At 42.4% G+C, this 22,663-nt stretch overlaps 1 protein-coding gene across 3 annotated transcripts in view; it reads left to right on the forward strand.

The window, feature by feature from the left end:
- The window catches only part of PIKFYVE (phosphoinositide kinase, FYVE-type zinc finger containing), a 455,233-nt gene that overhangs the window by 156,878 nt on the left and 275,692 nt on the right, over window positions 1-22,663 (forward strand). For all 3 annotated transcript variants that reach the window (XM_073633422.1, XM_073633423.1, XM_073633424.1), the window contains 6 exons: window positions 8,408-8,585; window positions 11,645-11,719; window positions 11,803-11,910; window positions 17,672-17,812; window positions 18,408-18,534; window positions 20,556-21,721. In XM_073633422.1, the coding sequence (XP_073489523.1) occupies window positions 8,408-8,585; window positions 11,645-11,719; window positions 11,803-11,910; window positions 17,672-17,812; window positions 18,408-18,534; window positions 20,556-21,721 (1,795 nt within the window). The remainder of the gene's footprint in view (window positions 1-8,407; window positions 8,586-11,644; window positions 11,720-11,802; window positions 11,911-17,671; window positions 17,813-18,407; window positions 18,535-20,555; window positions 21,722-22,663) is intronic.

Raw genomic sequence — 22,663 nt, forward strand, 5'->3', positions numbered from 1 at the left:
TTTCAGAGTCACTTTTTGTTTTTTTTTCTGGACAACGTAAGGGGCAAAAAACTTTTAAAGTCACCATAGCTAGATGGATTAGACTAGCTATAGCAGAGGGGTATAAAGCAATAAACGGAGATCCTCCTGGGGGTATAAAAGCCCACTCCACAAGGGCATTGTCTGCATCCTGGGCAGAAAGAGCTGGTGCCACTCCGGAGCAAATATGTAAAGCAGCCACATGGTCAAGCTTCTCCACCTTTACAAGACATTATCGACTGGACTTGATGTCCAGTCAGGATCAGGCTTTTGGGAGGAAAGTCCTCCAAGCCATGGTCCCCTCCCTAATCTGGTGAGTACTTGGGGATCCTCCCAAGGGATGTCCTGGAAGACAACTGGGGAAAACTGGAGTTAGACTTACCGGTAACTCCTTTTCCAGTGGTCTTCCAGGACAGCACGATCCCACCCTTTTGATTATGTTGATGTACTAACGTTATTGCCTGTTATGGTTATATTTTACAGTTCCATCCTTCGGTTCTTGGTAAATGACTGATCAGGGACCTGAGGGAGCGCCTTTTGAACTGTGGCAATGTGTTTCCTGTGTCGATGGGTGGGACTCCACCTCTCAAGGGCTGTCCTGGAAGACCACTGGAAAAGGAGTTACCGGTAAGTCTAACTCCAGTTTTCTTTGGCCAGTTCAGCTATTCAGCCAGCTGTTGCAGCAATTGGAATCTACCAGTACATAAAGGATCAGATCATACGGCCTGACAGGCCTTACCGGGAGGATGATCTGGCTGAAAATAAGACAGATATTTCTCAAGCGCTGTGTTTTGCTGTTGATGCCTTAAAGGATTCAATACAGCAGGTTTCTCGTTTGGCTCTCATGTCTGTACATATGCGCAGACTTTTGTGGCTTAAGAACTGGTCAGCCGAGTTTCCCTGTAAAAAGTTATTGGCAGGTTTCCCCTTTCATGTGGAACGTTTATTTGGTGATCATTTGGACAAATATAGCCAAAAGATTTTCGGAGGGAAGAGTTCTCTACTTCCTGTGAAGAAAAGCACCAGGCGTTCCTCGTTTAAAACCTCAGGGCACTAGGGCAAGCCGCAAGGCCAGGGCCAGAAACAGCGCTGGGTCCAACATTCTTCTAAACCTAGCACCAAGCCCTCCTTTTGAGGGGAGGCCCTCACTCCATCGAGTGGGAGGAAGGCTGCTGTGCTTTGCGGACATTTGGAGAACAGTAATTCAGGACGAATGGGTCACCAACTATATCCCGTAGTTACAAGCTGGAGTTGTGGGGGCTTCCCCCTCAAAGGTTTTTAAGATCCAGAGTTCCCTGGGATCCTCCAAAAAGAGACTTATTGCTTCAGACATTACATCATTTAGTGCATCAAGGAGTGATTGTAGAGGTTCCTGTATCCAAAAAAGGCACAGGGTTTTACTCGAACCTGTTTACGGTTCAAAAACCAAACTGGGACACAAGGCCCATTTTGTACCCAAGATCCCTGAACCAGTATCTACTGATACAGTCCTTTCGGATAGAGTCTGTCCACTCAGTAGTAGCCTCACTTCAGATGGGAGACTTTCTAGCCTCCATCTATATAAAAGACGCGTATTTACACATACCTATCTTTCAGCCTCATCAGAGGTTCCTACGATTTGCAGTAGAGGAACGTCATTTTCAGTTTGTTGCTCTACCCTTCGGGCTTGCTACAGCTCCCCGGGTGTTCACAAAGGTCCTAGCACCAGTACTGAGTCTTTTAAGGGCTCAAGAGTCAAGGAGTTCTGGTGCTCAGGTATCTGGACAACCTCCTGCTCAGAGATCACTCATTACAGGCTGTAGAACAGAGCATAACATGCACAGTGCAGTATTTGAAAAGCTTAGGCTGGATCATAAATACCGAAAAGTCAGCCTTGAGACCAGCTCAAATTCTAAAGTATTTTTAGGTCTGATCCCAGATACGGTCCAAGCAAGAGTATTCTTGCCACCCACAAGGATCTGTGCCCTGAAGGATCAGGTGCATCAGATAAGGGGCACCAGACAACCCTCCATTCGGCTCTGTATGAGTCTTCTAGGGAGGATGATATCCTCCTTCGAGGCAGTGCCTTATGCCCAGTTCCATTCCAGGCCTTTACAACAAGACATCGTCTTGGCTTGAAACAGGAGAGGACCAACCCTGGATTATCCAATGTTCTTATCTTCTCGGGCACGCTTAAATGCTCGCTGCCCAGCCACCGCAGTTTTACTGCGGCAGAATAGCACAGCTGGGCGAAACGACATTGCCTTACGTCGCTTGACCCTTTGGCCACTAGGGGCGCGTGTGATGACCACCGGGCTCCCGTGATTGCTTGTGACAAACACACAGATCCCGGTTCTTTTTTGGGGAGAGGAGACAGATTGTGTGTTCATACTATGTATGAACTTCTCTCTCCCTCACCCGCTCCCTCTCCCCCCTACAGTCCCATCCCTCCCCAGTTAGAAATACACATAGGGAACACAGTTAACCCCTTGATCGCTCCCTAGTGTTAACCCCTTCTTTGCATTTTTATAGCACTGATCGCTGTATAATTGTCAATGGTTTCAAAAGTGTCCAATGTGTCTGCCATACTGTCGCAGTTCCGATAAAAATCGCAGATCGCCGCCATTACTAATTAAAAAAAATAATAAAAATGCCATAAATCTATCCCCTATTTTGTAGACGCTATAACTTTTGCACAAACCAAACCAATCAATATACACTTATTGCGATTTTTATTTTTTGTGTATGTAGAATACATATCTGCCTAAACTGAAAAAAAAAAATTTTTGATTAAAAAAAATGGGATGTTTATTATAGCAAAAAGTAAAATTATTATTTTTTTTTTTTTCAAAATTGTCACTCTCCTTTTTGTTTATAGCGCAAAAAATAAATCTCTATTTGTGGGGAAAAAAAGGACGTCATTTTTTTTTTTTTGGATACAGCGTCGCATGACCGCGCAATTGTCAGTTAAAGCGACACAGTGCCAAATTGCAAAAAAATGGTCTGGTCGTTGAGCAGCCAAATCTTCTGGGGCTGAATCTGTTAAGCCTAAACTGGTGGTTGCAGGATCAGCACCTGTGAAAGGGAAAATCCTTCCTCCCGGTAACTTGGTGAGTACTGACTACAGATGCCAGTCTCTCAGGCTGAGGAGCGACCCTAGAAAGGCTCAGGGGAAATGATCAAGGACAGAACAGATCTGCCCATCAACGTCCTGGCATTACGGGCAGTACGTCTAGCCCTACGGTCCTGGACAGTGGAGCTTCAGGACTGCCCTATCAGGGTTCAGTCAGACAATGCCACTGCAGTGGCCTATATAAACCACCAAGGCGGTACCAGGAGTCCTTCATCTCTGAAGGGGGTGAACCACATACTAGCCTGGGCAGAGGGACATATCCCGGTAGTAGGGAACTTGAAGGCAGATTATCTCAGCCACCAGCGGATCTGCCCGGGGGAATGGTCCCTACACCCAGAGGTGTTCCAGGAAATTTGCCAACGCTGGATGGTCAGAGGTCGACCTACTGGCATCCAGGTTCAACAACAAGCTACATCAGTTTGTGTCCCGAACAAGGGATCTTCCGGCAATCGGAGCCGATGCTCTGGTAGTTCCATGGAGCCAGTACTCCCTGGTCTATGCTTTCCCTCCAATTCCTCTCCTTCCACATTTGTTGCGCAGGATTCGGAGAGAGGGGGTTCCAGTCATTCTGGTGGCACCAGCCTGGCCCAGAAGGCCCTGGTTCCCAGAGATTGTGAGACTGACAATAGACGGCCATGGACACTTCCACGTCGCCCCGATCTACTGTCTCAAGGTCCCATATTCCACCCCAAGTTACAGCCTCTAAACTTGACGGAATGACTATTGAAGCCAGGGTGTTGAAGGACCGTGGCATCTCGGGACCAGTGGTGTCTGCCCTAGTGAATGCTAGAAAAGCTGTCACTAGGAAGATCTATCATAAGGTCTGGAAGACTTGTATTTGTTGATGTGAAGCCTAAAAATGGCATCTTCGGAAATACGTGATTGGGAGAATTCTTTTTTCTACAGTCAGCTGTGGAAATCAAATTGGCTTTGAGTACAATCAGAGGTCACGTTTCGGCCCTATCCGTATTCTTCCAAAGGCCTTTAGCCTCCCATTCACTGGTCTAAATCTTTTATGCAGGGGGAAACTCGCTTGCTTCCCCCCATTAGATTACCTATGTGTCCTTGGGACTTGGTGCTGTCTGTGTTACAGGAACAACCATTTGAGCCTATCAAGGAAATTCCACTAGACTTGCTGTCATGCAAGTTAGCCTTCCTGATAGCCATCACCTCGGCTAGAAGGGTGTCGGAGTTGGCGGCTCTTTCATGCAGGGAACCATACTTGATCCTTCACCACGACAGGGTCGTGTTACGACCTGCTCCATCCTTTTTGCCAAAAGTGGTTTCGGCCTTTCATTTAAATCAGGACATTGTTTTGCCTTCTTTTTTTTTCTCTCAGGCTCATTCGGCGAAAGACGACTGCATTCTTTGGACGTTGTCTGTGCAGTCAAGGTTTATTTGTCTAGATCTGCAGAGATCCGAGGATCAGACTCCTTTTTTGTTTTACCAAAAGGACCCAAGAAGGGGCAGACAGCTTCCATAGCTTCCATTTCCAATTGGGTCCGTCAGTTGGTCATTCAGGCCTATGGTCTGAAACATAAAGCTCCTCCCTTTAGGGTGAGAGCTCATTTTACCAGGGGTGTAGGAACCTCCTGGGCTTTTTGCCATCGGTTATCTGTGGCTCAGGTTTGTAAGGCTGCTACCTGGTCTTCAGTGCATACGTTCACAAAATTTTATTAAGTGTAAGTGCCGTATAAGGTCTGGCTATTGTTTGGCAGGGTGTCTCCCTCCCCTCAAGGCTATTGCTCTGAGACGTCCCAGCAGGTAATGAATATTAGCCCAACTCTGTGTCCCATGATGTATGAAAAAGAAAATAGGATTTTTTCGTCATACTTACCTGTAAAATCCTTTTCTTTGAGTACATCATGGGACACAGAGGTCCCTCCCCTCTTTTTGAGGATTCAGTGCTTGCTACAAAACTGAGGTACTTCCTGTATGGGAGGGGTTATATAGGGGATCACTTCCTGTCTAAAGACCTTTGGTCTTCCAGTGTCCATTCACCTGGAGATGAAGTATAACCCAGCAGGTAATGAACATTAGCACTCTGTGTCCCATGATGTACTCAAAGAAAAGGATTTTACAGGTAAGTATGATGACAAATTCATATTTTTGGATTACTTTTATTCCTTTGTAATAGAAAAATAGCATGACAGGACCTCTTTAATGTGAGATCTGGTGTCAAAAGGATCTTGGATTTAAATGATCACTTATCTTAAAGTGAACCGCCTGCCGTTGAAAAAAAATACCGGGTTTATAGCAGCTGTCTGCTGCCATAATGCTATTTAATGTCAAAGGACCAGTGTATATTGATGGGCGGTCCGGAAGTGGTTAAAGAGAAAAGGAAACCCCTGCTAAATGCATGAACTGCATGCAAAAACACATCAAAACGCGGGTTTAAAAATGCGCCAGAAAATGCATCAACGCAGCCCGCATAGATGTGAATTTAGGCTAAAGGTGAAGGAAGAGGGGAAAATGCATTGGAAACTCATCAAAAATATGCACTCAAATGGATTATTGCACATGCATTTTATAATGCCACACTTTGAGGGAGATTTACTAAAACTGGATTGTGCAAAATCTGGTAAAGCTCTGCATAGAAACCAGTCAGCTTCCAGGTTTTATTCCATAAATTTTAATATCATACTGCGCTACAGTGTAGAACAACAACTTGACAAAACATTGTAATTAACCAAGAAAAAAAGTGCTACGCTGTAAATTTTGTAATACAAAGCGTCTTATACTAACAACAAAAAACAATGTCACAATATATGGATTCACTCATATGCATCAATATAACATTTCGACATACATGTAGTGCAAATAGGGGAAAAGGTAAACTCATATGGGCTTTCTTGTTTAATGACAAATCCACTTATGGACTTTTGAGTTGACTGTTTCCACCTAATTTCACTACATGTATGTTGAAATGTTATATTGATGCATGTGAGTGAATCCATATATTGTGACATATTGATTTATGTTGTAGTCACTTTGTATTACAATTTACAGCGCAGCCCTTTTTTCTTTGTTCAATGTTTTATTGTCAAAGCTTAACTGAACAAGCTGAGCTTAGAAGCTAATTGGCTATCATGCAAAGCTGCACCAAATTCTGAGTGCTCCAGTTTTAGTAAATATTCTTCTTTTGTATTTTGTTATCTGTATAGCCTGTATCATGATATAGTATAGGCTACTTTTGCTACATTTCTAGGACCCAGGCAGGGATTACTGTATATATTTTTATACATTAGATACTTTTTGAAATACTATTTTCATAGCTGCTGTGCTTCTGGGTCACTGAGCCAGCCACGGGTGTTGACATCAAGTATTTTGACTTCACTCTTGTTTCACTTCCCGCATATTTCTAGTGTCACAACAACTATTGGAGGTGGATAGTTTGCTTAACCACTTCAATACCAGGCACTTTCGGCCATTCCTGCCCAGGACAATTTTCAGCTTTCAGCGCTATCGCACTTTGAATGACAATTGCGCGGTCATGCAGCACTGTACCCAGACTACATTTTTACCGTTTTCTTCTAACAAATAGAGCTTTCTTTTGGTGGTTTTTGATCACCTCCTGGGGTTTTTATTTTTTGCTAAACAAACTAAAAAGGACCAAACTTTTTGAAGAAAAAAAAAAAGTTTTTCTTGCTTTCTGTCATAAAATTTTGTTTTCCCCTTCACTGTTGGGCACTGAGGAGGCGGCACTGATAGGCGGCAGTGCTATGCAGCACTGATGGGCACTGACAGGCGGCACTGATGGGCACTGACAGGCGGCTGTGATGGGCACTGACAGGCGGCTGTGATGTGATGAGGTACTGATTGATCACTGACAGGTGTTACTGGTGGGCACTGATTGGCACTGTGGTGGGCACTGGGAGACTTTATTATGTGTGTGTTGCTGGGGATTGATTGGCAGGTGATTGGGACAACTAAGGGGGCTGTGCTGATAATCAATGTGCTGATTATCAGCACAGAACCCCCCCCCCCCCAACGGCCTCTGATCGGCTCTCCCTGTCAGCGCGAACCGAAGAATGCCGTTTACTTGTACTTCCTGATTGGTCACAGCTGATCACATGGTAAGAAGCCTCCGAGAGAGGCTTCTTATCACGATCGGAGATGCGGCGTGTCAGACTGACTCATTGCGGGCGCCCGCCGGCATGTTGTCCTGCTGGATGTCATATGACGCCCAGTCAGGATAACAGAACCACTTCCCGGCTGTCAATCTGCTATAGGCTGGGCGGGAAGTTGTTAAAGTGATTGTAAAGGATTGTGTTTTATTTTTTTAAAATAACTAACAAACATGTCATACTTGCCTCCACTGTGCATCTCGTTTTGCACAGTGGCCCTGAACATCCTTCTCTGGGGTCCCCCGGCTGCTCTCGTGGCTTCTCCTGCATCGGACAACCCCCTAGGAGAAGCACTGTCCCGAGGGGGTTACTTTGCGGGCGCGCTCCCGAGTCCAGCATTTGTGTCCAGACACGGCCCCGCCCCTGGCTCCCGCGTCTTTGGATTTGATTGACAGCAGTGGGAGCCAGTGGCTGCACTGCTATCAATTTATCCAATCAAGAGCTGGGACCCTGTGGCGTTCCCGCTGAAGAGATAAAGGGGCTCAGGTAAGTAAAATGGGGGGGCTGGGGGGCCAGTGACTGGCAGGTGTTTTTTTCACCTTAATGCATAGGATGCATTAAAGTGAAAAAACACAAGGGTTTACAACCCCTTTAAGGGCAAGGCAAATAGTACTTTTAGTAGTGGTTAACATTGGCAGCCTACTTTTATTCTCATAATAGATTTATTTTTAAATGTGTGCCACTCCTAAGCCTCTCACTATGCCAGTAGCCATCACCATGCACTTGCATTTATTACGCCTATTGATTAGTTTAGAGCAGTGTTTCTCAACTCCAGTCCTCAAGGCGCACCAACAGGTCATGTTTTCAGGATTTCCACTATTTTGCACAGGTGATTTGATCAGTTTCTTTGCCTTAGTAATTACCACAGCCATTTCATCTGAGGGAAATCCTGAAAACATGACCTGTTGGTGCGCCTTGAGGACTGGAGTTGAGAAACACTGGTTTAGAGACTTGTTGACACGTGTGACCTCTGGATCTTCCTTAGATGTGTGTTATGCATTTTTTTGCTGCTTCCAAGAGTCAGCAAATTGTTCTATGTAATCGTCCCCAGTCTCAAAGGTGCAGTGGCTCAAGCTTTGTAATGCCAGCCTTCGCTAGTAAATAAATTGTGATATAGCCAATAAATGAAGTTGTGTTTCTTGCTCCACAGGTCTGCCAATCACAGCCACATGATGTCCCTATTACAGCAGCTTCTATATAATGAGTCACTTGCTCTTTCCTGGCGTGACATCATAGTGCCACTGGTTTGTCAAGTGGTCCAGACTGTCCGACCTGATGTCAAGAATGACGATGATATGGACATCCGCCAGTATGTCCACATCAAAAAAGTTAGTGTTTATAAATCATATATACAAAAACCTTGAGGTAAAGTGTAAATACTATATTTAAAATATAAAAATTCTTTGGTTTTAAGTTTTTGTTCTTGATATTACACCGGATAAAGAGTGTTTTTGTTTCTTTTTTTCTCTGCCATCCTGGGAATTTCATAGCCTTTTAGTGTTTGTACAGCTTTTACTCTGTTTTTTCAAAGTGAGTGTCTCTGGCTTTATATCACCTGGTATGGATACTTAAAGTAACCAGTTAGATTTCTTCTTTACTCCTAAAGACTATGAGTAGTTTCTGCTCTTCTCTTTTTTTTTCCTTTCAGTGCAATATAAGGGCATAAAGGGAAGAGTCTGGCTGCTGCAAGCATAATAAAATCTTTTTGGTTTATCTGTGTTATGATGTGCTGCACCTGTGAATCTAGTAATTCCTGTAGATTTGCAAATGCAGAAAAATGGTGTGCTAAGTTTTGGTTTAAAATGCAAAACATTTGCTTTGTGAATTGAGGGAAAAAAGCATGCATTTTTGGGCAAATTTATTAAGGCTATTTGTAGTACATCGGACTTAATTCTGCCTTGCAGATTAGTTCTGGTTATGTGCAGTATTATATTGCATTTTTTTTTCTTTAATGTAGCTGTATTATACTGTATCCTCTAAAATGTTAGTAAAAAAAAAAACATTTTATAGAGTTGATTACTGTTCCAGCACTTTAGCAGTTCTCTATTTCCGTGGAATTCTGACACACTTCTATATTTAGACCGGGTTTGCTTTTTATCTTTAGCAGCGTGTCATTTTTTTTTCTGGTATGGAGAAAGCCAGCAAATGTTAAATGAACACACAGCCAAGAAGGCTGCGGGTCTGTGTTTTATATTCAGAACATTGGGAATATGGAACTAGGAACTATTAATAAATTAGTGGTTCTAAAGGCTAAAAGGTTTTTACCTTTTAATGCGTTCTCTGCATTTAAAGTGGATCTTTACTGCATCTGAGCACCATAAACCCAAAACACAATTTCAATTCATTTTTAACATTCAAAGCAAACTCCCTCATCTAACCATGTCTCCATGCTTTTGTTGAGAAATCACTTTGAAAAATGCCCCTCTAGCATTTCTGGCCATGGCCATGTTGAGTAAGGGCAAATGATTCATGTAGCATTTACTTCCTGGAATCCATCTGCCCTTAGTTCAGGCATGCATGCATGCAGTAGTGTGCTTAGCTGAGAAAACCCCCTCCACCTCTCCTGAAGACTCCTGGGATGTATGACGACATTTGCTTAGGCAATTAACCATAAAGTAACTTGGAAATGTTAAAAAAAAAAAAAAAAAAAAAGTTTAAAATAAGTAAATATAATATACTTTCCTGTTTATTTACTAATGCTAGTAGAAAAGATTAAAAATAATACTGATTGGGAGAATGAAGTTCAACTTTAGAGATTGGTCTGATCTTTTCTCTTTTAATAAACATGCATGTAGGCTTCCTGCTTTATTATCAGCCAGAAGGTACTGATTTAAAAAAAAAAAAAAAAATTGCACACCACTTTCATGGATGGTAGGTAGGAGTGGGGAAATCCTGGAAGAAAGGGGTCTTCAGGTGTTTGCAAGTGTTCCCACCCATGTGCAAAGACAGTAAGGTTTCAAGCCTTCCATAATAGCCATCTTTATGTATATGCTGGGGAAACCCACATGTACGCACATGTGTTGTTGGGCTCAATGGGACCCGAAGCCCTGTGGGCCTGTCTGTGCACATGTAGACATCAGGGGGAAGGGGCAACACACAGGTAATTCTTGTTTAGACTCTTGTTTTTGACTAGAGCTCTGCTTTTAATGAGGGGAGAATTATTCTTGAAGCTTATCTGCACAGACTGCATTTACCACACTGAGCATAAAATCTGTTTTAATTAGAAAAATTTAGGTGGGATAGAAAATGAACATCAGCCCTAGAGACAGATGTATGCATAATGTAGTAAAGTGATTATTCCTGCGCTATCATGTAAGGAGAATAGAGCAAATGGAAAAGCTGCCTAAACCGAATAGGGTATAACTCAACCCAAATAATCAGAAATGTGTAATAAGGGTGGGGTGGTGCTGCGCTAAACCAATAACCAAGTAATGTAAGATGAATACTAAAGTTCAGAAAATCCCAGCGGGATAGGAGGCGTACCACTAGTATAAATGATATGGAAAGATATTGTATGACATCGTATCTATACAATGCAATAAGAGCCCTTTCACACTGGGGCGGTTTGCAGGAGCTATTGCGCTAATAGCGCCTGCAAACCGACCCGAAAGTGCCGCTGCTGTGTATCCAGTGTGAAAGCCCCGAGTGCTTTCACACTGGAGTGGTACGCTAGCAGGACGGTAAAAAAAGTCCTGCCAGCAGCATCTTCGGAGCGGTGAAGGAGCGGTGTGTATACCGCTCCTGCCCATTGAAATCAACGGGACGGAGCGGCTATACCGCCGGCTTTGCGGTGGTATTTAACCCTTTCTCGGCCGCTAGCGGGGGGTAAAACCACCCCGCTAGCGGCCACATACCGATGGTAAAACGCTGCTAATAATAGCGGCGTTTTACCGCCGACGCCGCCCCCTGCCCCAGTGTGAAAGGGCTCTAAGGCTGGGGGGTAGATGCCTCGCTACTCCAAAAAAAAAAACGGTGTGTTGCTACAGGTAGTAGTACAAAAGGGAAAAGGGTAAGTGGAACTCACTGTGCCGGTTCACACAGAGGCGACTTGTGTGTTGCTACTACCTGTAGCAACACACCGTTTTTTTATGTTTTTTTTGGAGTAGCGAGGCATCTACCCCCCAGCCTTATTGCATTGTATAGATACGATGTCATACAATATCTTTCCATATCATTTATACTAGTGGTACGCCTCCTATCCCGCTGGGATTGTCTGAACTTTAGTATTCATCTTGCATTACTTGGTTATTGGTTTAGCGCAGCACCACCCCCCCCTTATTACACATAATGTAGTAAACCTTCTGGTCCTCCACAATATCATTTCAAATTATATTGCTTGTTGCTAAATTATTTGTGATATATTGCTGTGTATATTGTTTTCTTTTAGATTCCAGGGGGAAAGAAGTCTGATTCCATTGTGGTGAATGGATTTGTTTGCACCAAAAATATTGCACATAAAAAGGTAATAAGATTTTATTTGTTAGTAACATAATTCTGCACTAGCACATAACTAGTGCTAACTGTTTTTTTTGTTTTTGCTTACAGATGAATGCCTGTATTAAAAGTCCAAAAATTTTACTTCTGAAATGCTCCATTGAATATTTATATAGAGAAGAAACAAAATTTACCTGCATCGATCCAATTGTTGTTCAGGTTAGTTGCAACTTGTTTTTCTTGCATGCCAAATTTAAACAGCTCTTTATTAATTCCAGTGATGTACAGATAATGCTAGTTTTGGTCCTAGTTTGTAAATGTTGTCCCTATGGTTGTTCACACCTCCTATAGGTCCAGAGTTTTAGGCGTTAATTACATCATACTCCGTCTGCAAAAAAAAAAAAAAATCTTTTACACTTGATGGACCCCTAGAAAATTTTTCAATAAATAACGATTATAAACCGGAGAAATTAAAACTGAAAAAAAAACCCTTTTAACCACTTCAGCCTCAAAGGATTTACACACATCCTGACCAGGCCATTTTTTTGCTTAACGGCACTATAACTGACAATTGCACAGTCATGCGACATTGTACCCAAACAAAATTGATGGCCCCCACAAATTTTTTTTTTTTTCTTTTTTTATACAGTGATTAGTGCTAAAAATAGCTACTGATTACTGTATAAATGTCACTGGCAGGGAAGGGGTTAACACTAGGGGGCGATCAAGGGGTTAAGTGTTCCCAGGGAGGTGTTTCCAACTGAGGGTGGGGGGGGGGGGTGTGTACTGACTGGCAGTAGAGAGAGATGGCTGTTCCTGATCACTAGGAACAGCAGATCTCTAGTTCCTGACAGGATGGGAATCTGTTGACAGATCCCCGTTCTGGCTCTGAGGAGCGATCCTGAGTCACCGGCGGACATCGCTGCCGCCAGACACGCACATCCCCTCCGGCGTTGCCCTGGCGGTGCATGTACCCCCTGTAACTCTTAAAGCGGCCGACGTACACCTACGGCAATTTGCGCAGCCGTGCCAACCTGACGCAATATAATGACAGCGGCTGGTCGGCAAGTAGTTAAAGTAGCTGAAAACCCTTACATATACCCAGTGAAGTGACTAGCCTTGGGTGATACACAGGGATGAAGCGAATCCTCCAATATAGTGCCTTGAAAAAGTATTCATACCCCTTGAAATTTTCCACATTTTGTCATGTTGCAACCAAAAAATGTAAATGTATTTTATTGGGATTTTATGTGATAGACCAACACAAAGTGGCACATAATTGTGAAGTGGAAGGAAAATGATAAATGGTTTTAAATTATAATTTTTTTTGTTTACAAATATCTGAAAGTGTGGCGTGCATTTGTATTCAGCCCCGCTGAGTCAATACTTTGTAGAACCACCTTTCGCTGCAATTACAGCTGCAAGTCTTTTTTAGGGATGTTTCTACCACCTTTGCACATCTAGAGAGTGACATTTTTGCCCATTCTTCTTTGCAAAATAGCTCAAGCTCTGTCAGATTGGATGGAGAGCATCTGAACAGCAATTTTCAAGTCTTGCCACAGATTCTCAATTGGGTTTAGGTCTGGACTTTGACTGGGCCATTCTAACACATGAATATGCTTTGATCTAAACCAGTTGTTCTCAACCTGGGGGTCGGGACCCCCTCGCGGGTCGAATGATTTGCTAGGGGTCACCGAATCCTGGGCTGTTCCTGGAGCCTGCACCTCTCTCCCAGTCTTTTTGAGGCCACCCAGCAGGGCTGTCCCTGGAGCCTGCCGCCACCCACTCAGCCTCTTCCCAGCTGCTCATTCAGTTTATGGCATGGCTGGGGGCAGAGACTAGAGGTCAGCTGACTGGTGAGGAATGTGAAGTGGGAGGGGCTGGAGGAGACCCTATCTCCTGATTTCGGCATAGGTGTCACTGCTGCGAGACACCACAGAGCTGGAGACACAGTGAAGCCGCAAACACAGTGAGTAACACTACCGGTGATTATAGTTGCCATTAAAAGTCCCCACTACAGTTCTCAGATCAGCAGATGACCTTGATCAAGAGCACCTAAGCTGGCTGATCAGAACTCCCCACCTGCACTGCCACTAATCCCATTCCCCCCAGCCCCCCACCAAGAAGTAAGAGAAGGAATACAAATAGAGAATACATGGAAGGGAGAGGAAAGGGGGGGGGGGGGATAAAGAAAATGGGAGAGTAAGAACAAAGACGGCTAGAGAGAGGGATGGGGGAAAAAAAACAAGAGTTGTACATCCTAAAATGTACCATAAGGGGTTGTAATACTGTACAAGTGGAAGGGATTTAGGGAGCGCTAAATGTCCGTGGGTTAGGGGTGCAAATTACTTGTATTGCCTTGGGTGCTGACAACCCACGCTATGAAAATAATTTTACTGTTAGGGGTCCCCACAACTTGGGAAATTTTATCAATGGGTCACGGCACTAGAAAGGTTGAGAGCCACTGCTCTAAACCATTCCATTGTAGCTCTCTGTGGAGTGCACGACTAATAGTTGTCCTGTGAACAGATTCTCCTGCCTGAGCTGTGGATCTCTGCAGCTCCTCCAGAGTTACCATGGGCCTCTTGGCTGCTTCTCTGATTAATACTCTCCTTACCCGGCCTGTCAGTTTATATGGTTGGCCATGTCTTGGTAGGTTTGCAGTTGTTCCATACTCTTTCCATTTTTGGATGATGGATTGAACAGTGCTCTGTGAGATGTTTAAAGCTTGGGATATTTTTTTATACCCTAATCCTGCTTTAAACGTCTCCACAACTTTATCCTTGACCTGTCTGGGGTGTTCCTTGGCCTTCATGATGCTGTTTGTTCACCAAGGTTCTCTAACAAACCTCTGAGGGCTTCAAAGAACAGCTGTATTTATACTGAGATTAAATTACACACAGGTGGACTCTATTTACTAATTGGGTGACTTCTAAAGGCAATTGGTTCCACTAGATTTTTATTAGGGGTAACAGGATAAAGGGGGCTGAATACAAATGTACGCCACACTTTTCAGATATTTATTTGTAAAAAAATTTGAAAACCATTTATTATTTTCCTTGCACGTTACAATTATATGCCACACACACACACACACACACACACACACACACACAAACACCTCTCCACATGCTATTAATAGATTCCCCTCATTAATTTTACTGTATTGCAGCATTTCTCACTAATTCACAGTTCATAAATCTAAATATCCTTTCTCTCATATGATGTTCAAAAAATGTCCCCCCTTAAACATTAAAGTAGAATTCCATGCAAATAGTGTTTTAACATGCTTCCTCCTAACACCTATTGTAACTAACCTATGTAAAAGAGATCTATATACTTGTATACTTGCCCATTTTCAGGCCACACTGGTCCGGTCACTTGATCTCTCCTGTATCAGCGAGAGAGTGCTCAACTATGACTGGCAACGTCTGGGAGCAGTGACGTTACCCATAGGCTCCTATGGCCCATCTGTTGTCGGCTCTCCCTCTCCCCTGCAGCAGCTGCTGGCTGACAGAGGGGAGCCAAATCTCATGCCCAGGCTGGATCAAAATGGCCTAGAAATAGTGTATGCATATCTATCTTACACTGGTTAGTCCGTATAGGGAGGGAGCATTTTGAAGACTAGTTACTTATGGTGCTTGCTTTAACCACCTCAATACTGTGCATTTTCGCCCCCTTCCTGCCCAAGCCATTTTTCAGCTTTCAGCGCTGTCGCAATTTGAATGACAATTTCGCGGTCATACAACACTCGACCCAAATGAAATTGTTATCATTTTTTCCCCACAAATAGAGCTTTCTTTTAGTGGTATTTGATCACCTCTGCGGTTTTTATTTTTTGCGCTATAAACAAAAGAGGAGTGACAAGTTTTAAAAAAACACAATAATTTTTACCTTTTGCGATAATAAATATCCAATTTTTTTTTCTTTAAAACAAATTTTTTCTCAGTTTAGGCCGATATGTATTCTTGTACATATTTTTGGTAAAAAAAAAATCGCAATAAGCGTATATAGATTGGTTTGCGCAAAAGTTATAGTGTCTACAAAATAGGGGATAGTTTTATAACATTTTTATTTTTTTACTAGTAATGGCGGCGATCTGCGATTTTTATTGTGACTGCGATATTGCGGCGGACACATCGGACACTTTTGACACATATTTGGGACCATTCACATTTATACAGCGATCCGTGCTATAAAAATGCATTGATTACTGTATAAATGTGACAGGCAGTGAAGGGGTTAACACTGGGTGGTGATGGAGGGGTTAACTGTGTTGCTAGGGGAGTGATTCTAACTGTAGGGGGCGGGGACTCACTAGGGGAGGAGACCGATCGGTGTTCCCCTGTACTGGGAACACACCATCGGTCTCCTCTCCTCTGACAGGACCGTGGATCTGTGTGTTTACACACACAGATCCACGGTCCTGCTGTGTTACCGGTAATCGCGGGTGCCCGGCGGACATCGCGGCCGCCGGGCACGCGCACCGGGTGCTTAGTGACACGGCGCGCGCGCGATTGCCGGCAGCGGCGTGCGCGCCCCCCCTGGTGGCCTAAGAAAGCGAGGACGTCATATGACGTCCGCCCGCAAGGAGAGCTGCGCCGCCTGGCCGTCAATTGACGGCCAGCGGTCGGCAGGCGGTTAAACCACCATCAGAGGGAATCTTCAAATATGGAACATTGCAAATATAAAGGCTCTGTTTCCCTGTAGAAAGGACATTGGGTTGACTTAGACCGGGCTGACACTGCTGCAATGTCAGACATCACATGTGATTCACACCGCACTGCTATGCAAATCACATGCAAAGTCTGTGTGATGCGAATTCAGCCATACAAACAAGCTGAATTTGCATCACATTCAGCCAAAGTCGTGCAGGACCCTATTTTGGTCTGCACCAGAATCGGCTCGCATGGGTGTTCACAACCATGCGATCCGATTCCTGTCCAAATTGACAGTTCGCACTGCAATATGCAAACAGATCTGGGGGTGTCATTAACTTTGTATTGACATCCGCAGCGGTTCGCATAGGGCAGTGTGAACTGCCTGTGAGTTGTATGCAATGTGGGAACCTGTACTGGATTTGCACGGGTTCTCGCACTGCAGCAATGTGAACCGAGCCTTACTAAAACTGGAGAGTGCAAAATCTTTTGCAGCTGTGCATGGTAGCTAATTGGCTTCTAACTTCAGCTTGTTCAATTAAGCATTGACAAAAAAACCTGGAAGCTGGAAGTAACACAGTATCCAAAATGTCCGTAAGTGAGCAGCAGTTTTTTATAATATGTCTCTCAAACATGGGGGGCCAGTAACAGACAATTCACAGGTGGTTCACTGCATCCGTGTTCATAAATAAGAAGCATTTTTTTTTTTATCACATCTCTCATATGGAGCAACAAAAAAGATGCAAATCACAGGGAGCTCATGGTATCCATAGTGTCCATAAGCCCCCCGTTGACACTAAATTTGACTTCATTTGAAGTCGCATGATTTCAAAGCCACAGGTCAATGTGACTTGGCTGACATCTGTGCCTTCATGCACAGATATCTATGCAAGTCACACCTAAAAATCACATTGCAAAGTCGGAGTAACACCGATTTGAGCTGTTCCATTGCCGACAATAGGGCTTTTCATGCGATTTGGACCTGTCAAATCGCATGACAAGTTTCACTGGTGTGAACAGGGGCTAAATGAGTAGCAATACCTTACCATGTCTCTCAAACGTGGGACATCCAATAAAAGCAATTCGTTTGAGCCTTACAGGGTTTTTGTAAATATTGTATGATTTAGTTTGTAAATGGTGTGTTTGCTATCTACAATTTTATAAGTTTCACCAATATGATCACATGTATATTGTATGAGTTTAGAAATAAATGGCTCTAATATTATCCATATTTGCACTATATGCCAGTGATTCTAAATGTGCACCTGGCTGGGTATAAAGGAATGGTTTACATGGCTCCATCCACTGTGTTTGATCTCTAGGAAAGGGAATTTTTGAAGAATTACGTCCAGAGAATTGTTGATGTTCGACCAACTCTGGTTCTGGTGGAGAAGACTGTGTCTAGAATAGCACAAGATATGCTCCTAGAACATGGCATAACCTTGGTCATTAATGTTAAACCGGTATGTAGACACAAAAAAGCCGACATTTATTAATATGTATTGTCTTTTGGTCTTAATATGTTACACTGCTACTAAAGTAATTATAACATGTAGGTTAAACCTAATAAGTAAATTAATTTTATTTTATAAATTCTAATAAGTCTAACATTTCTTTTTCTCTGGACTAAATATCTAGTGACTGTAGATTAGTGAGGGTTTAACAAAGCATATAGAGAAATCTATTCTATTTACAATCTGCCCACCTCTGGGTCTGATCCAGCCCATTAAAGAAATGGAGGACTTCATCCTCTTCAATTTGGGTGGACCGGATTGGAGGCAGCCGGGTGTAAACACAGCAGAGTTTTACTCCTGGCTGCCCATGGAACAGAATGGGGTCTGTCCACTCTGCATAAACTGAGCTAACACAGACCTGCCGTCCTCCCCGCTTTGCTCCGATCAGCAGGGGATTGGATCACAAAAGAAAAAAGTAATAACATAACTTCTTCCTTCTTATACGATGTCGGGAATAAAAAAGTAGATGCTGAAGGAAAAGCCTAAATAATATGTAATAGATGTCTAGTTTTACAAGTTTTATTTTTCTTTTGCATTTCTCTAGCAAGTTTTAGACCGAGTCAGTCGAACGACACAAGGTGACTTGGTAATGTCTATGGATCAGTTGTTGACAAAACCTCACCTTGGAACCTGTCACAAGTTTTATATGCAAGTGTTTCCTTTACCTCACAGTAAGTGTGTGTTTGTCATCCGCTATATTTATGCTACCTTTTTTTCCTTTGAAATAAACTGAGGGCTGCAAAGTGAATGTCAATAACGAGTATACTTTTTTATAAAATAAGGGTAATTCACACTACATGCAGTCCAGTGCGTTCTTTTTTTCTCTGCATCAAAATGCAGGTAATATGGGTTTCAATAGAATAGTTCACACCAGTGTGGTCAGTTCCATTGTGTTCCAGTTCCAAAAAACAGTAGAAGATGCTGTACTAGAAAGCGGTTAAACGCATCAAGAACACACATTATCCTTGGTGTAAAGAAAATGAGGGAAAAAAATGCACTGGAAAGCATCAAAAACACAAAAAAAAGCGCGTGCAGAAAAGAATCTGGAACGCTTCCGGACTGTGTTTCTATGGTGTGAATTGGCTCTGAACACTGCTAAAATTAGCACTGCTATTGCAGAAATTTCTGTACTGTTAACAAGACTATGATGCAATTAATGTTAAACTTTACCTAAAAGGTAATCATTTGTTAGATGTATATTTTGGTATCCAGCTGTGCATATTGGCTTCAGGGCTGGTTCACACCACAAAAACACACTCCAGATCCGCGTTTTTGATGCTTCCCCAGATGCATTCAAGGTGCTTTTTTTTTTTTTTTCCCTCACTGTACTAGGGTCCATTGCACTTTTGATGCATTTCAGCGCATTCTATTGTATGTTTGATGCATTTTACCGCGTTCCAGTACCGTCAAGTGCAGGAAAAATGCAGCATGCTCGTGTGTTTTTTTTTTTTTCTTTTTTTTTTTTCCTGGTACTGTAATGCCCTGGAACTGACTGCACTGGTTTATACCATTGGAAACCATGTAATCTACTTTCCATGCGTTTTTGATACAGAAAAAAAGGCAGTGAACTGGCCCTCAATGAGCTTTTTGACTCCTAGCAATGTTTTGATGTGTCTTGATGGTACAGGAGTTTTTGCATTGGCATCTAAGGGGGGCATGCTTATTTCCAGATCAATGTGAATGTAGCGAATATGATCAGTTCTCTGTAAGTTGCTGAGGCATCATAGAATGTTGTCTGGGCTTGACTTGCTCAAGGGCAACATACAAACTTTTGAGGTGTTCAGAGACAAGCCACTTTCAAATCTGTCAAATAGTATGTGGTCTTCAAGTGCCGCTTGTTATTACTGAATGAGGTCTATTTATAATAGAAAAAAAATCTTCTTAACAGTAATCCCAGAAGTACATCATATCTGCTATGTTTGTAAATGCAAGTTTTCACTGCATGGCCTTACAATAGTTGGCAGGGCAGTGCTGAACATAGTGAGGACAGGTCAATGCCTTAGTGAGTGATGTATGCATCAAAGATAGTTTTCCGCCTTTACTTATCTGCTTGTGATGGTATGCATTTTAAACATTTACCAGCTCTGTGTAGGCAGCATTTTTAGAGTATGGTCTAGTTTGGCTTATTGCTGCCAAAAGTGCACTCAACCTTTTTAGGTTTATCCATAAAAAAACTAAAGAAAAAACAAAAACTGCATTTTATTAAATTTGTAATACTTGTTCATGTGGTCACCACTATATGTTTTTAGTATGTTTGTACATAAATGTTCTGAGTGGCAGAGTTCAATCATAGAAGTAAATAAAAGATCAAGAAGGATCAATAAATAAAATGAGCCAACATGTTACAGATTCTGTTGGGTTAGGCCAGGTCTCCCCAACATGACATTAGACCCCTTGGGCAACTCCATAAAAAAGCTGAACGCCCTTCCTTTATTCTTTCAGATGAACTTGTTGTTTTTAAAAGGAATACCAAAGCTATGGACCAGACTGTAGTAAATTTAAAATCCAGCTATTATAGTAAATTGGTCCCAAAATAACGCTCTGCTGAACAATAATGCCACAGTTTTAGAAGTCCTAATCCTCAAAGTAAATGCCATCGCTGATGCACTTTTTTTTTTTTTTTTTTGTTTTTTTGTTTTTTTGTTTTTATGTTTTATGTGTTTTCATAATCTTTTAATTTTCTTGTGTGCAGATGAATCCAAAACACTGATGTTTTTTGAAGGATGTTCACAACATCTTGGCTGCACAATTAAGCTACGTGGAGCCTCAGAATATGAGCTGGCACGTGTCAAGGATATAATCGTCTTTATGGTTTATGCAGCATACCATTCCCAGTTGGAGATTTCCTTTCTTATGGATGAGTTTGCTATGCCACCAACACTTCCTAAAAGCAGCTCCTTCCGATCCCTCATTGAAGGTCATGAAGGAGATGGAAGTCAGAAAGATCTGTTTAATGGAGAAGAATGCAGTGGTATTAATTGGGAATCAGACCGGTTCTCGGACCGATTGCATGTGATATCAGAGTCCCAGTCTTATGATGCTGAATTGCTAGAACAATCATATTTTGAGGAGACTGGAGAACTGGAGAGCAAGAGTTTTGAAACTTCTTCCATGAGCCATCAAAACCCATCCAGGGTGATGTCGTCTTCATCGCTTTTATCTTCTGTGTCAATTGAACCTGAGCTCTTCACTCAGATGTGTCAAATACCTGGTATTTCAAATGATGATAATTTTGAACTTCATGATGAGGGACTAGAAGAGTCCAAAAATCAACATCATCAAGCCTTCAGAGATCCTTTACAAGATGACTCTGGAATGTTTATAACAGAGGAGGTTGCTTCCACAGATGATAGGCTTAAGGCACACTCTATAGCCTTTAAACAGGAACTGAAAGATGTTATTCTTTGTATTTCTCCTATTGTTTCTTTCAAGGAACCATATTTGTTAATGGAGAAGGGCATGCGTTGTCCTACAAGAGATTATTTTCCAGAGCAGGTTTACATATCCCCATTACTTAATAAGGAGATGAAAGAATTGGAGAGTAGAAGGAAAAAGCAACTGTTGCGTGAACTGTCAACCTTACAAGGCACAAATGAAAATGTCCAGGGAAAAGCTATTGAAGTGTTACCATCCCATGAGCTGCTAAACACAAGAATTTCAGAGCACTTAGGAGACAGTCAATCCCTAGCTAGAATCCTAGCAGACTATCGAGCGAGAGGAGGTAGATTAAGGCAGAAGGATGTGGACCCATTTGTACAAACTACAGGGACAGCCAGTGGATTAGGTAAAACTGAATCTAAGCAGGACTCAGAGGATGACAAAGTATTCAATCAGCTTGAGTTGACCTGGAACTCGAAGGTATAGTTTTTGCGCAAGTTATTCTTACCTGAGTTGCCTTTTATCTTTATGTATCTATTTAGCTTATAAAATGGATATGTGTGCACATGTTTCGTTTTTGGCTCATGTCCAACTGGTTTATGCAGAATTGGGCTGGCTTCACACTGTGGTTTTCCTGCAGAATGGGTGTACCCACGGTTTTCGTGAGGTTAACCACTTAAGGACTGAGCCTCTTTCTGAGATTTGGTGCTTACAAGTTTAAAACCTTTTTTTTTTTTTTTTTTTCCTAGAAAATTACTTAGAACCCTCAAACTATATATTTTTTTTTCTAACACCCTAGAGAATAAAATGGCTGTTGAAATACTTTCTGTCACACCGTATTTGCGCAGCGGTCTTACAAGCGCACTTTTTTGGAAAAATGTGTGGGTTGAACACGGTTTTCATATGCGGGCGCTGCTCACATATGCGTTCGCTTCTGCACGTGAGCTTGGCGGGATGGGGCGCGTTAATCTATTTTTTTTTTTTCTTATTTATTTTACCTTTTTCTTATTTATTTTACCTTTTTCTTATTTATTTTACCTTTTTCTTATTTTTACACTGTTCTTTAAGAAAGAAAAAAAAAAGTGTCACTTTCATTCCTATTACAAGGAATGTAAACATCCCTAGTAATAGAAAAAAAGCATGACAGGACCTCTTAAATATGGGATCTGGGGTCAAAAAGACCTCAGTTCTCATATTTACACTAAAATGCAATAAAAAAAAAAAAAATACAATTAAATGTCATAAAAAAAAAAATAAAAAAAATGTTGCTTTAGGAGCTATGGGCAGAAGTGATGTTTTGACATCTCTTCCGCCCTGCAATGGTATGGGAACGGATGGGGACCATCTTCCCCTCACTTGTCTCCAAGCCAGGGAGAGGACCCGATCGCCTCCACCGCTACCGAAGGCTCCAGTAAGCGGCGG

Source organism: Aquarana catesbeiana, linkage group LG06, assembly GCF_042186555.1.
Source record: "Aquarana catesbeiana isolate 2022-GZ linkage group LG06, ASM4218655v1, whole genome shotgun sequence".
NCBI classification, from domain to species: Eukaryota; Metazoa; Chordata; class Amphibia; order Anura; family Ranidae; genus Aquarana; species Aquarana catesbeiana.